General features: G+C 36.9%; 1 protein-coding gene across 1 annotated transcript in view; it reads left to right on the forward strand.

Moving 5' to 3' along the window:
• The first annotated feature begins 307 nt into the window (after positions 1–307).
• Positions 308–14788, forward strand: part of LOC148954846 (guided entry of tail-anchored proteins factor 1-like) — a 31443-nt gene continuing 16962 nt past the window's right edge. The window contains exons 1-2 of the mRNA XM_089098900.1: positions 308–396; positions 2402–2567. Coding sequence (XP_088955026.1) covers positions 325–396; positions 2402–2567 — 238 coding nt within the window. The 5' untranslated portion in view covers positions 308–324. The remainder of the gene's footprint in view (positions 397–2401; positions 2568–14788) is intronic.

Genomic DNA, 14788 nt, shown 5'->3' on the forward strand with positions numbered 1-14788 from the left:
GTTTTTTTTAACTGAAAGTAAGGAGCGACATTAGAACTTAAAACGAACAGAAATTATTCCGTATATGAAAGGGGCTTTCCCCTCCTCAACGCCTCGCTCTTTACGCTAAAGTTTTTATTGTTTTAAAAATTAAAGTTTTGAGACCGAGTCAAACTTTATCGTAAAGAGCGAGGCGTTGAGGAGGGGAAAGCCCCTTTCATATACGGAATAATCTATATAGAGGGGCAGAGAGACTCTTAGATAGTGTAAAATCAGTTATTCTACTCTAAATTTACGTTGCATTATTTACTGGAATTTTTGCAGGGAGTTACCAACTGGAGGAAGATGGCTGTGCTCATGCTTGTTGTTCTGGGACTTTTCATTGTTATGAATTTTACATCATTTGTGGTTAAGAAAGTAGGTACTTATTTTCCATGAATTACATGAAGGCTCAATGTTATATGTGGGAAACAGAAGAGTATAGTGCCTATAATAGCATAGACAATTTTTATTGCAGAGCAGAATATATTCTCTTTTGGAATCTTATTATTGACTGTTTTATAACCTGTTGATGTATTTTCAATCTCTGGGAATTACACTAAAAACCTGTATAAGCATCATCTTGATTTTGCATCAGCCAATCCGAAGTGTTCACCTCAACACAAGTGGCTAAGACCAGACTCGTTGCAAATATAATCAAGAGACAAAAAGATGGCCTGTGAAACCTGCAATCACCTCCCCTCCCATTCCAACGTTTTGAGTAAAAAAAAAAGCATGATTCAAGAACTGGAGTGGGGTTGTACCCTCCCCCCTGACACTCATCTCACTTGTAACATTTTAGTAGAAATATAGGCATGCTGCAGCTGATTGTGAAACGGAAAATTGTAAGGATTTTCAATCAATATGACTGGACGAAAGTAGGCCATGTTACTCACGAAAGGAGATATAACTAGCCAGCCAAAGTCAATGTTGTAGAGTCTAAATATGCTGAAAAGTCGGAAGTTGTATTCTTCAACCGGAAACATGCACCACCGGTAGATATTTCTTCCCGGGAAGCAGGATCAAGCCAGTTGATCACATTACTTACCTTAGTCTTCCTTTTGGTTCCTCAATAAAGCACATACGTGTTAAACACGTTAACTAATAGCTCACATCGAATGCCGAGTAGAGCTATCGTGTGCTTCTTTTGTGACAAATAAGCTACGTTTCAACATCCGTCTTCTTCCGAAACTGTTTTACTCAGTGGCTCGAACACATTATTTATAGGTAGCGTTGCTTTGGGAAGGGGTGGGCCCCCCCCCAACTTTTTGGCATTTTCAAGTAGGTCTACAATATCTTGGAAACGGCTTGAGGGATAGGTCCGAAAGTTTTTGAGTATTTAACCTTGGTTAAATTTAGTTAGGGTTCCTTCTACATGCAATTTTTCAAGTTGTATAAAAAAATTTCTTGAAATATAATTAAGTAGACTTTGCCAAAAGAGAGAAAAAATCTTTACTTTTGTTTTAATAAAAGAAATGTATGAGTCTGTATCATCAAATATTCCTTACAGATCATTTATTTCTTTTATATTGGCTTTCTTTTCACTATTAATGAGACAATCTCTCTTTTTCCCATATAGTATTCATATTTACAATCAATCAACAAAGCTCTACAGCTATTTATATACTTTCTGATTGAGAAAAAGAAAGATAGGCTGTATGGCTGGTGGCTACTGATAGAAAGGTTTCTGGCTGCTGAGCTGTGAAGCTCAGTATTGAAGTTAAATTTATTTCTAAAAATACATTTGTTGAAGTTCAGAATAAAGTGGTTCGCTTGTAGCGTGTATTGTAGTGTTCTTTTTAAAATTATATTCAAGGGAAATTAGAACTTCCTGGGAGGTTATAAAGAGGGATGCTTTGAATAGATGAGGATGGAGGAGGAGCGTGCGTGGCTGTGATAGCCTCAGTCGGCTTGGTGCTGCGGTGAGTTATAAGTTGTTGTAGTAGAGATAGTTGTGTTTTAAACTTCAATAAGAACTATTAAGTGCTCAAAAGTAATTGAAACTATAAGTTTTAAGCTGGAAATGATAAGTAATCAGTGGCTCTTATGAAAACCAGAACATACGCCCTGAGGCTTTACTATTTTTAGCTATTTTGTAGGCATCCTGAAGGTAGGCGTCTGAAGTTCCAGTAATTTTTAAAGCCAGACGCCTGTAACATCATAATTAACGTTTCTATTAACACTAAAATGTCTAAAAATGATATCAATTACAAATTGGCGTGTCTACAAAAAACGCAACTAATGCCAGATTATTTCGTCAATAAAGACTGGCACATACTATTGTTGTAATTCCTGATATTTCTAAATTTATTCCCTTTTCTAGAATATATTATTCAGTTTAAAGAATTGATCTCAGGGAATTTGTTGTCCTTTTTTTTTCTAGATTGCAAAGTTATATTATACTGACCACGAGACTGAAAAACGTCTAATTGAAGAGTTGAAAACAATTTTTGAGGAGCTTAAAACCACCTATATGGTAGATGAGTTTTCCAAGCATGCCAAGCTGAATAGAAGATGGACCAAACTTCATGAGGAATTAAGAAAATGTCGTAAGTGTGCCTAAAACTGTACCTCCTTTAATATACAGCTTATTTTCGACATACTTTTAGTGATGTTACTTAGCACAAACATTGTTTTGTGTCATTTGTTCTGAGAATTGCGAAGGTTGTACCCCTCTCGTTCATTGCTTCAAAGATTGCTTCTCTGATCTACTGAAATATTGGTAGTCTGGGAGGGAAGAAGCATGATTTGTGGAAATACATAGCCAATTTTTGGCTATGTATGAAATATTGATAGTCTGGGAGGGAAGCATGATCTATGTATATACATAGCCAATTTTTAGCCAAGTTTGCTTCTCTGTTGTGCTGAAATATTGGTAGTCTGGGAGGGAAGAAGAATGATTTGTGTAAATACATAGCCAACTTTTAGCTATGTATAAAATGTTGGTAGTTTGGGAGGGAAGAAGAAGCTTCATCTATGTAAATACATAGCCAATTTTTGGCTATGTATGAAATATTGATAATCTGGGAGGGAAAAAGCATGATCTATGTATATGCCTCGCCAATTTTTAGCCAAATTTGCTTCTCTGCTGTGCTGAAATATTGGTAGTCTGGGAGGGAAAAAGCATGATTTGTGTAAATACATAGCCAACTTTTGGCTATGTATAAAATGTTGGTAGTTTGGGAGGGAAGTAGCTTGATCTATGTAAATACATAGCCAATTTTTGGCTATGTATGAAATATTGATAGTCTGGGAGGGAAGCATGATCTATGTATATACATAGCCAATTTTTAGCCAAGTTTGCTTCTCTGTTGTGCTGAAATATTGGTAGTCTGGGAGGGAAGAAGCATGATTTGTGTAAATACATAGCCAACTTTTAGCTATGTATAAAATGTTGGTAGCTTGGGAGGGAAGAAGCTTGATCTATGTAAATACCTAGCCAATTTTTGGCTATGTATGAAATATTGATTGTCTGGGAGGGAAAAAGCATGATCTATGTGTATACCTCGCCAATTTTTAGCCAAGTTTGCTTCTCTGCTGTGCTGAAATATTGGTAGTCTGGGAAGGAAGAAGCATGATTTGTGTAAATACATAGCCAACTTTTGGCTATGTATGATATGTTGATAGTTTGGGAGGGAAGAAGCATGATCTATGTAAATACATAGCCACTTTTTGGCTATGTATGAAATATTGATAGTCTGGGAGGGAAGAAGCTTTATCTACGTATATACCTCGCCAATTTTTAGCCAAGTTTGCTTCTCTTTTGTGATGAAATATAGGTAGTCTGGGAGGGAAGAAGCATGATTTGTGTCAATACATAGCCAACTTTTAGCTAGGTATAAAATGTTGGTAGTTTGTGAGGGAAGAAGCATGATCTATGTAAATACATAGCCAGTTTTGGGCTATGTATGAAATATTGATAGTCTGGGAGGGAAGAAGCATGATCTATGTATATACATAGCCAATTTTGTTTGCCAAGTTTGCTTCTCTGTTGTGCTGAAATATTGGTAGTCTGGGAAGGAAGAAGCATGATTTTTGTAAATACATAGCCAACTTTTAGCTATGTATAAAATGTTGGTATTTTGGTAGGGAATAAGCACGATCTATGTAAATACATAGCCAATTTTAGGCTATGTATGAAATATTGATTGTCTGGGAGGGAAAAAGCATGATCTATGTATATACCTCGCCAATTTTTAGCCAAGTTTGCTTCTCTGCTGTGCTGAAATATTGGTAGTCTGGGAGCGAAGAAGCATGATTTGTGTAAATATATAGCCAACTTTTGGCTATGTATAAAATGTTGGTAGTTTGGGAGGGAAGAAGCATGATCTATGTAAATACATAGCCAATTTTTAGCCAAGTTTGCTTCTCTGCCGTGCTGAAATATTGGTAGTCTGGGAGGGAAGAAGCATGATTTTTGTCAATACATAGCCAACTTTTAGCTAGGCATAAAATGTTCGTAGTTTGTGAGGGAAGAAGCATGATCTATGTAAATACATAGCTAATTTTGGGCTATGTATGAAATATTGATAGTCTGGGAGGGAAGAAGCATGATCTATGTATATTCATAGCCAATGTTTTGCCAAGTTTGCTTCTCTGTTGTGCTGAAATATTGGTAGTCTGGGAAGGAAGAAGCATGATTTTTGTAAATATATAGCCAACTTTTATCTATATATAAAATGTTAGTAGTTTGGGAGGGAAGAAGCTTGATCTATGTAAATACTTAGCCAATTTTTGGCTATGTATGAAATATTGATAGTCTGGGAGGGAAGAAGCATGATCTATGTATATTCCTCGCCAATTTTTAGCCAAGTTTGCTTCTCTGTTGTGCTGAAATATTGGTAGTCTGGGAAGGAAGAAGCATGATTTTTATAAATACATAGCCAACTTTTAGCTATGCATAAAATGTTGTATTTTGGGAGAGAAGAAGCATGATCTGTGTAAATACATAGCCAATTTTTGACTATGAATGAAATATTTATAGTCTGGGAGGGAAGAAGCATGATCTATGTATATACATAGCCAATTTTTAGCCAAGTTTGCTTCTCTGCTGTGCTGAAATATTGGTAGTCTTGGAGGGAAGAAGCATGATTTGTGTAAATACATAGCCAACTTTTAGCTAGGTATAAAATGTTGGTAGTTTGGGAGGGAAGAAGCTTGATCTATGTAAATATATAGCCAATTTTTGCCTATGTATGTAATATTGATTGTCTGGGAGGGAAAAAGCATAATCTATGTATATACCTCGCCAATTTTTAGCCAAGTTTGCTTCTCTGCTGTGCTGAAATATTGGTAGTCCGGGAGGGAAGAAGCATGATTTGCGTAAATGCATAGCCAACTTTTGGCTATGTATAAAATGTTGGTAGTTTAGGAGGGAAGAAGCATGATCTATGGAAATACATAGCCAATTTTTAGCCAAGTTTGCTTCTCTGCTGTGCTGAAATATTGTTAGTCTGGGAGGGAAGAAGGATAATCTATGTAAATAAATAGTCAATTTTTGACTATGCATGAAATATTGATAGTCTGGGAGGGAAGAAGTATGATCTATGTATATACATAGCCTATTTTTAGCCAAGTTTGCTTCTCTGCTGTGCTGAAATATTGGTAGTCTGGGAGGGAAGAAGCATGATCTATGTAAATACATAGCCAATTTTTGGCTATGTATGAAATATTGATAGTCTGGGAGGGAAGAAGCATGATCTGTGTATATACATAGCCAAGTTTGCTTCTCTGTTGTGCTGAAATATTGGTAGTCTGGGAGTGAAGAAGCATGATTTGTGTAAATACATAGCCAACTTTTAGCTATATATAAAATGTTGGTAGTTTGGGAGGGAAGAAGCATGATCTATGTAAATACATAGCCAATTTTTGGCTATGTATGAAATATTGATAGTCTGGGAGGAAAGAAGCATGATCAATGTATACACATAGCCAATTTTTATCCAAGTTTGCTTCTCTGTTGTGCTGAAATATTGGTAGTCTGGGAGGGAAGAAGCATGATTTGTATAAATACATAGCCAACTTTTAGCCAAATATAAAATGTTGGTAGTTTGATTCAAATTTCAAATTCATTTAATTCAAAAACAAGACAGCTCTCGTGGGCAAAGCCCAAATATGATGTCTCTTATTCATAATTAGCAAAATAAAGTTGTCTGATAAAACTTCGTCAGGATAAATAAACTAAAGGATAAAAACCCTTGAGATTGAGAATAAAATTATCTGATAAAACTTCGTCAGGAAAAAATAAACCAAACAATAAAAACACTAGAGATCATTGTAATATTTTACAAAGCTTGGCACAAAGCTTTTACTGTAGCGCATGGTGTTACAGTGGACTGGTTTTAGTTTCGGAACCTTCTCAGCCACTTCCCTGGGGGGACGGGATCTTATAGGGACAAAAGGTGGGGGAAGGAATGATCAGCAGAGGGGATGTTGAAGGAGGAAGTAGTCAAATCTTTTGCGTAATTGCCCTCAGTAGGAAGAAAGGGATTCAAATTTAAATTTCTCGAGGTAAAAGGAGTACTCCAGAGGGGATCCGCCATAAATGATTCGCAGTGATATTTTCTGAACTCGTTCTATTTTATCAATTTTATCCTGGGTAAGGGCAAAGTGCCAAACCGGACAAGCATATTCAACTAAGGGGCGGATGAAAGTGTGAAATATTAGTTTCAGCTTGTCCTTAAGAAATCGAAATTTTTTCAGTGTTTTTAGCATTTGGATTGCGCCGTTAGCTTTTTTTTTACAATTGTCTTTGTATTCTCCCGCCATGAGAGGTCAGAAGAAATCACCACACCAATAAAAGTTATTTTATGGCTTATTAGCTCGGAAGCGATAGGAGGTTCGAAAGACGGTTGAGTATTCTGAAGAAAAGAAAATGTCGTGACCGAGCATTTGTCTTTATTCACGACCATGTTTAGTTCAGCCGCCTCTGAGGTCGATGAAACCAGCAGCATTGCTCTTCGAATCCTTAGATACGATTTCCGTTAACAAGTCGTCAACGTATTTCCATCTGTCCTCCAGCTCAGCAGCAATTTCATTTATCATGAGGAGGAAGCCCAGCGGCCCGATCACAGTTCCTTGTGGAATTCCACAAAAAAACTGGCAGAGAAGTGGAAAATTGGTCTTTATACTTCATACTTTTCTCTCTATTTGTTAAGAAGCTCTTAATGATTTTAATAATAAAGCTGGGTATATTTTTTCCGCCATTTTTTCTAAAAGGATTTTGTGATCAAAAATGTCAAATGCTTTTCTGAAATCAATTGCAATTAAATTTATCCATTTTCCAGGTTCATCCAGGTGTTTTAAAATAAAATAAATTAAATATTCGAGGTAATGAACTGTTGGACACTTAGGGATGTTACCAAATTGCTTTCGATCAGTTACTTTCAAAAGATATTTTTTCAGCCATGCGGCAACAAAGCTTTCGTATGTTCTGCTAAAAACTGACGTAACTGTGATCCACCGGACACCAGAGAAATCATTAGCTGCTCCTTTCTTTGGAATGGGAGTAATAAACCCTTTCTTCCATTTCTTTTTAAAATATCCTGTTTTTGTTATATTATTGAAACTTATCTGAAGGGGAAATGATAATTCTTTAGCAAATGCTTTAATGAGAGCAACTGGAATGTCAAAAGGGCCAACGGAAGTTCTTTTTAACGAAGAGAGTTTACGGATTATAATTGCCGATGAAATATCAGCAATTAAATTATCATCTGAAGGAGTAGTTAAACTTACTGGAGGATCCAACTGGTTGATCTACTGGTTGAAGTCAACTGGTTGAGAACTTTTGACAGTCAGACTTTTTACTTTACTGAAAAACTGCGACGGCTTGGACTCCAAAAGATGGTCAACTTCATTTTCATAGTAATTTGCTTGTCCCTTTTTGATTTTCCATTTTATTTGGTTTGCCAACTGTTTTGCTTGGTTCACTTGACCTTTTTGTAATAGGTGCAATTTATGTTTTATCAGTTGCTTTATTTTTAAATTTACGTATGGTTTATCAATAGAACAGAATTTAGTCTTACGTTCGGGAAAGCACTCGAGAAATTTTGAATTTACCTTATGGAATTCTTCTACTTGGGAATCCAAGTCTTTAGCTCAAGAGACCGCGACCCAGTTTTCTCCCGTTATCCAGTCACCGAATTGCAACAGACCATGGTCAGTGATCGGCCTTGAAGTAACTTCGGTTACTGAATATTTAATTTTTACTTTTTCCAAGGGGTTCCACTGTAACATATAACGATAACTTCCACCAAGTGGTGCTAGTTTACTTGGATTCAGGTAATATTCCGAAAGATTTGTCAGGATTACATCCAGAGAAGTATTTCCCTTAGTTGTTGGGAAATCGACTAGAGTTTTAAGGTTAAGTGACCTGGCCTGCGATTTGCTATCGAGTTCGTTAGCATCTCCTAGCATTACTACTCCAAAATATGGGTGAGTTCTCTGAACGTAATCTGTCGATTCCTGCAGCTTCTCCCAAAAATCTTTTCTTGCTGCAGCTGGCTGACCAGGTGAATAATAGAAAACGAACACTGCTACAGCAGAGAGCGGCCTAGGGAGTCGCTTAGGTTGGGCTTTGACCCAAAAAATAAAAAAACAAGTTTTTTTTAACTGAAAGTAAGGAACGACGTTAAAACTTAAAACGAACAGAAATTATTCCGCATATGAAAGGGGCTGTCCCCTCCTCAACGCCTCGCTCTTTACGCTAAAGTTTTTCATTGTTTAAAAAAAATAGAGTTGTGAGAAAGTCAAACTTTAGCGTAAAGAGCGAGGCGTTGAGGAGGGGACAGCCCCTTTCATATACGGAATAATTTCTGTTCGTTTTAAGTTTTAACGTCGTTCCTTACTTTCAGTTAAAAAAAACTTGTTTTTTTTATTTAATTTTTGAACATTTTTTAAATAATGCAGGTTTTGATTTTGGCTCACCGTACATGAATAATTAAAAAAAAATTTGAATATTAATTTTACTTTTATTTGGTTAAATGGCTTTCTCGAAACCTGTTTAATTTTATTTACGAACGTTTTTATTAGTAATAAATATACGTAACTTGCAAATTAACTTATGTAACGAACCTCTATATTCTTATAATTTTAATACGTATATTAGAGGGTTCGCCCCCTAGTCAATACCTTGTTCTTTAAGCTAAAGTTCGAATTTTGTTCCAATTCTTTAAAAATGACCCCTTAATCACAAATTGTTAATTAGAATAAATAGCTCTTATGAAAGTACTAAATAATCTTTGGCTTAAAGAGCGAGGTATTGACCAGGGGATGAACCTTATCTTATACGTAATGTTTCCTGTCGTTTTAAGTTTTGATGTTGCTCCTTACTTTCAGTTAAAAAACTTGTTTTTTTTTTAAATGTAATTTCTGATCTTTATTTAAATAATGCTGGGAAATCCGGCGCCCCCTTCATAGCAATGTCCCTTCTCTCATGAAAAATTCCTTCATGGTAAGATCCTCCCACATAACCCCCGACCCACTCCCTCCCCCCCATTACCAGAAAAAATCCACTCTGAAAACGTCTGTATACTTCCCAATAACCAATACTATATGTTAACATTGGGTAAATTTCATAACTTTCAGCCCTCCCCCCGGGGACTTCAGGGGATTAAGTCATCCTAAAAGACATAGTTATCATATTTTCGACCATGCTGAACAAAATGGCTATGTCAAAATTTTGATCGAGTGACTTTGGGAAATAATGAGCGTCGGAGGGGGTCTAGTCGTCTTCCTTTTTTTTGATGACTTAAAAAGGACACTAGAACTTTTAATTTCCGTTCGAATGAGCCCTCCCATGATATTCTAGGACCACTGGGTCGATACAATCACCCCTCGGAAAAAAAAACAAACAAATAAACACGCATCCGTGATCTTTCTTCTGGCAAGAAATGCAAAACTCCACATTTTTGTTGATAGGAGCTTGAAACCTCCGCAGTAGGGTTCTCTGATGCGCTGAATATTATGGTGTGATTTTCATTAAGGTTCTATAGCTTTTAGGGGGTCTTTCCCCCTTTTTTCGAAAATCAGCCAAATTTTCTCAGGCGCGTAACTTTTGATTGGTAGGACTAAACTTGATGAAACTTATATATTTGAAATCAGCATTAAAATCTGATTCTTTTGATGTATCTATTGGTATCAAAATCCTCTTTCCTAGAGTTTCGGTTACCATTGAGCCGGGCTCCTTACTTACATGTTCGTTACCACGAACTGTTTGAAAATTTCATCATTATTTTCAAGAAAAGGTATATTTAAAAGCTGAGGTTTAAAATATTCGTGCACGAGTGTCATAATTCCTCCTCCTTTTTTCCCAAGAGGATGGTCATCAGGCCTAAGTTTAATAAAAGAACAAAAGTTAGGAACCCTCAATAAATTAATATCTTGCCGGTGGACCTCGGAAACACAGATAACGGAAGAGCCAAGCATTTGAGCCGTAGTCTGAAGTTCAGTAAATTTCTCTAGATTTAAACTTTCGTTGTTGCTGTAAAGGAAAGAAGGAAATACGTAACGTTTGTCGTGAAACTCCCGGGAAAAAGGTTTATTTTGGAATCTCTTGCCCCCTATCGCGACTGGGGCAGCAACAGGATTATTTAAACTGAATTCACCAACAATTTTTTCCTTCTGCAGGGACTGGGGTAAAGGGGAGGGGGAATAGAATACGGTCAGGGCTGGTTGTTGATGGGCTGTTGATGAAATGAGATAGGGGGGGGCGGCGGCGGGAGGGGGCCTAAGCGGCTTCAGAGATGTGTCATAGGAGGGGTGGTGTACTGAAAATGGTTGCTGGATTCCCCAGGAAGGTGGACCTGCGTTTGAACCCAAGAGTGTCCCCTCTTTTCTAGACCCCAGGAGGGTTTGTTTTGAATTTTCTGCTGTTTGCGTCGTCGAAGGGGGGCATTTTTTGATGAGCTTGGGTCAGTACGGTTAAAATGCGCTAGTCTACAATTTTCATCTAAGCATCTAAAACGAGGGCACATCTTTATATGATCAAGGACACATTCAATACTACTACATGACTTGGCGAGGAAACTATAACATGGATTTAGGAACCGGCAGTGAATACCAAATTTACATGCTCCTTCTTCGAAAAATTTACACACCCCTTTTGACTTGGGCTGTTCAGGGCAAGGTCGAACTGTATTTTTGTTTATCAGGGTCACTTTATTTTCCTGAGCAAATTTGCAACTAGCTCCTCTCTTGCAAAAACCATTCCGAAAGAACCAACACTCTCTTTTACATGGTGGCTTGATTATTTTCTCGAAAATGATATGTAAGTCCTCTTCCTGTAACTTGTCAATCGGAATCACATTATTCTCATCACTTGCGGCTATGTCAGTATTATTATTCACCGCACTTGGAAGGGGCGTATCCGATGTAACTGACGTCACACTTACAGCATTCATTTCACGTTGGTTGTTTTGGGCGGCTGGCTGGGTACCAAGTTCATGGACGCTTGGGATTTGATCCAGCGGAAACCGGTTTTGAAACTGATTTATCTGCATCTTCAGAGAATCGATTGTTGTTTTTTTTTTCGTCGACTAAAATGTCTAGCTTACGGCATTATTGCATACAAATCGCAAGCTTTTCAGAAACAGACCTGACTTCATTGTCAAGCTTATCGATAACAGAATCACGGGCTGAAAGTTCATTCTCAAGGGTAGAGCATTTATTTCTTACCGCTGAAATTTCTCGTATTATATTCTCCACAATCGACATAGGGAGTTTTCTGTTTTATGCTGGGCCTAGTTATTGTCTTTGCTTGGGGATTGGAGGACCTGGGAGTAACTATAGGCGTGTTTTTTGCAACAGATCTAGGGCTTGCTTTTGGCGTAACTTTGCCAGAAAGTTTTTCATCACTTGTAATCAAAGGGGAAGTGGGAAAATCACAGTTTAAGCAAAGCCATTTCTTTAACTTCTCTCTTAAACCAAGAGTAATCTTTGCACATTTGGGGTGCCACCATTGGCTGCATTTAGTGCACTGAACTGTCCCACTGGTTGCTGGGTTTCTACATTCAGGACAATAATATTTAGGCATTGTTAAAGGGGAAAGTATTGATTCTGATTGACGGGAGGATCTGCCCCTCTCCTGCTCACCAATTAGGGTCACGTTAATGTCTTATTAAATCACTTTACGTCTACACTCTTTGAATGCTCAAAATCAATAATATTTCTTAATCTCTTACTGCACTCAGTTTCACTTGTTGCGCAATCCAATTAGATTCAAAGTTCAATCCAGTTTATGTCCTCACGGAATATGAAGAATCTAGGTCAAGTTTACCAAAAGTCCACTGTTATTTATTTATTCCTAACTTAATCCTTTAAATGATATCTTAATTAACTCCGGTCACTGAATTAATTCAAGAACATACCGGACTTCAAATTTAATATATCAACCTAGAAAGATGTTTTCATCTTGAGATCTGATACAATACTGAAATTTGGGAGGGACATAGCCCTCCTCCTTTGGGGGGATTGGACATAGCCAATTTTTAGCCAAGTTTGCTTCTCTGTTGTTCTGAAATATTGGTAGTCTGGGAAGGAAGAAGCATGATTTTTGTAAATACATAGCCAACTTTTAGCTATGTATAAAATGTTGGTAGTTTGGGAGGGAAGAAGCTTGATCTATGCAAATACATAGCCAATTTTTGGCTATGTATGAAATATTGATAGTCTGGGAGGGAAGAAGCATGATCTATGTATACACATAGCCAATTTTTAGCCAAGTTTGCTTCTATGTTGAGCTGAAATATTGGTAGTCTGGGAGGGAAGAAGCATGATTTGTGTAAATACATAGCCAACTTTTAGCTATGTATAAAATGTTGGTAGTTTGGGAGGAAAGAAGCATGATCTATGTAAATACATAGCCAATTTTTGGCTATGTATGAAATATTGATAGTCTGGGAGGGAAAAAGCATGATATATGTATATACCTCGCCAATTTTTAGCCAAGTTTGCTTCTCTGCTGTGCTGAAGTATTGGTAGTCTGGGAGGGAAGAAGCATGATTTGTGTAAATACATAGCCAACTTTTGGCTATGCATAAAATGTTGGTAGTTTGGGAGGGAAGAAGCATGATATGTGTAAATACATAGCCAACTTTTAGCTAGGTATAAAATGTTGGTAGTTTGGGAGGGAAGAAACATGATCTATGTAAATACATAGCCAATTTTTGACTATGTATGAAATATTGATAGTATGGGAGGGAAGAAGCATGATCTGTAGGTTAGGTTAGGTTCGGCTGTGCTGAAATATGGGTAGTCTGGCAGGGAAGAAGCATGATTTGTGTGAATACATAGCCAACTTTTAGCTATGTATAAAATGTTGGTAGTTTGGGAGGGAAGAAACATGATCTATGTAAATACATAGCCCATTTTTGGCTATGTATGAAATATTGATAGTCTGGGAGGGAAGAAGCATGATCTATGTATATACATAGCCAAGTTTGCTTCTCTGTTGTGCTGAAATATTGGTAGTCTGGGAAGGAAGAAGCATTATTTTTGTAAATACATAGCCATCTTTTAGCTATGTATAAAATGTTGGTAGTTTGGGAGGGAAGAAGCTTGATCTATGTAAATACATAGCCAATTATTGGCTATGTATTAACTATTGATGGTCTGGGAGGGAAGAAGCATGATCTATATATATACATAGCCAATTTTTAGCCAAGTTTGCTTCTCTGTTGTGCTGAAATATTGGTAGTTTGGGAGGGAAGAAGCATGATTTGTGTAAATACATAGCCAACTTTTAGCTATGTATATAAAATGTTGGTAGTTTGGGAGGGAAGAAGCATGATCTATGTAGATACATAGCCAATTTTTCAGGGTTGGTATATCGTTTCAAGAATACGGCTCTGGTGAATTTCAAAAAAATTCCCGAAGTGGTTCAGGTGGACCTCCACGTTTCCACATGAGACTCGACGGGGGTATACGTCGGCAGAAAAGAAAAATAGGGGTTTGCTATTCGTAAACGGGGTCCATTAAAATTTATCTGGTTTAGATATTGAAAAACTAAAAGGATAGTGACTTCACATATCAATGCAGGCAGATAGTATCTTAAGAAGCTCAACGATTGTTACGGAAAAAAGATAACCGCAATTCACTGTGTCATCCCACCGACAACACCTATTTGTGAAAGATTTGAGTGATGAATAGCACCAATCGGATCAATTTGCGACTAATGCAATCAACAAAATAAGAAGCAATGCGTTGAATAAGCCATTATTTACACAGTTGTACGATGAAAATAATGAAGACTTCCAACGATTACCCCTGCATACTGAAGTAAGGTGGTTTTCAAAAGGAACTTGTTTAAAAAGATTTGACCAAATTTTTAATGAATTTTAGAGTTTCTGGAAAGTAAAGATCCAGATTTAACAGAAAATTCTGATCAATTTCAAAGCAGGTATCGCGGGTTTGACGGATATGTTCAGAAAGAATGAACGGTATTAGGTTAAATTATAATTACAAGGGGGCTGCCTCATGAAAAAATAAACAACCAAACAAATGGTATAAAATTCAGCTTTTCTTATTGTAATTTATGAAGCAGAATATTAGTTGGTGTTAATTTTCCCATTTTTCAAACCTGTCAGAAGTAAAATCTACTTGATGAGGATATTCAGACATGTGTTCAACATTTAATTACCCTGCATGATAAATTCAAAATCAGATTAACAGATCTCCTGACGATGGAAACACTGCTATGCATCATAAATCTATTTAATGGAACAAAAGTGGAGAATTTAATACTACAAGAGGAGGTATTCGAGCCTAGCACTAA

Source organism: Artemia sp. Qi Xiang Cuo, chromosome 2 (assembly GCF_049724085.1).
Source record: "Artemia sp. Qi Xiang Cuo chromosome 2, ASM4972408v1, whole genome shotgun sequence".
Classification (NCBI taxonomy): domain Eukaryota; kingdom Metazoa; phylum Arthropoda; class Branchiopoda; order Anostraca; family Artemiidae; genus Artemia; species Artemia sp. Qi Xiang Cuo.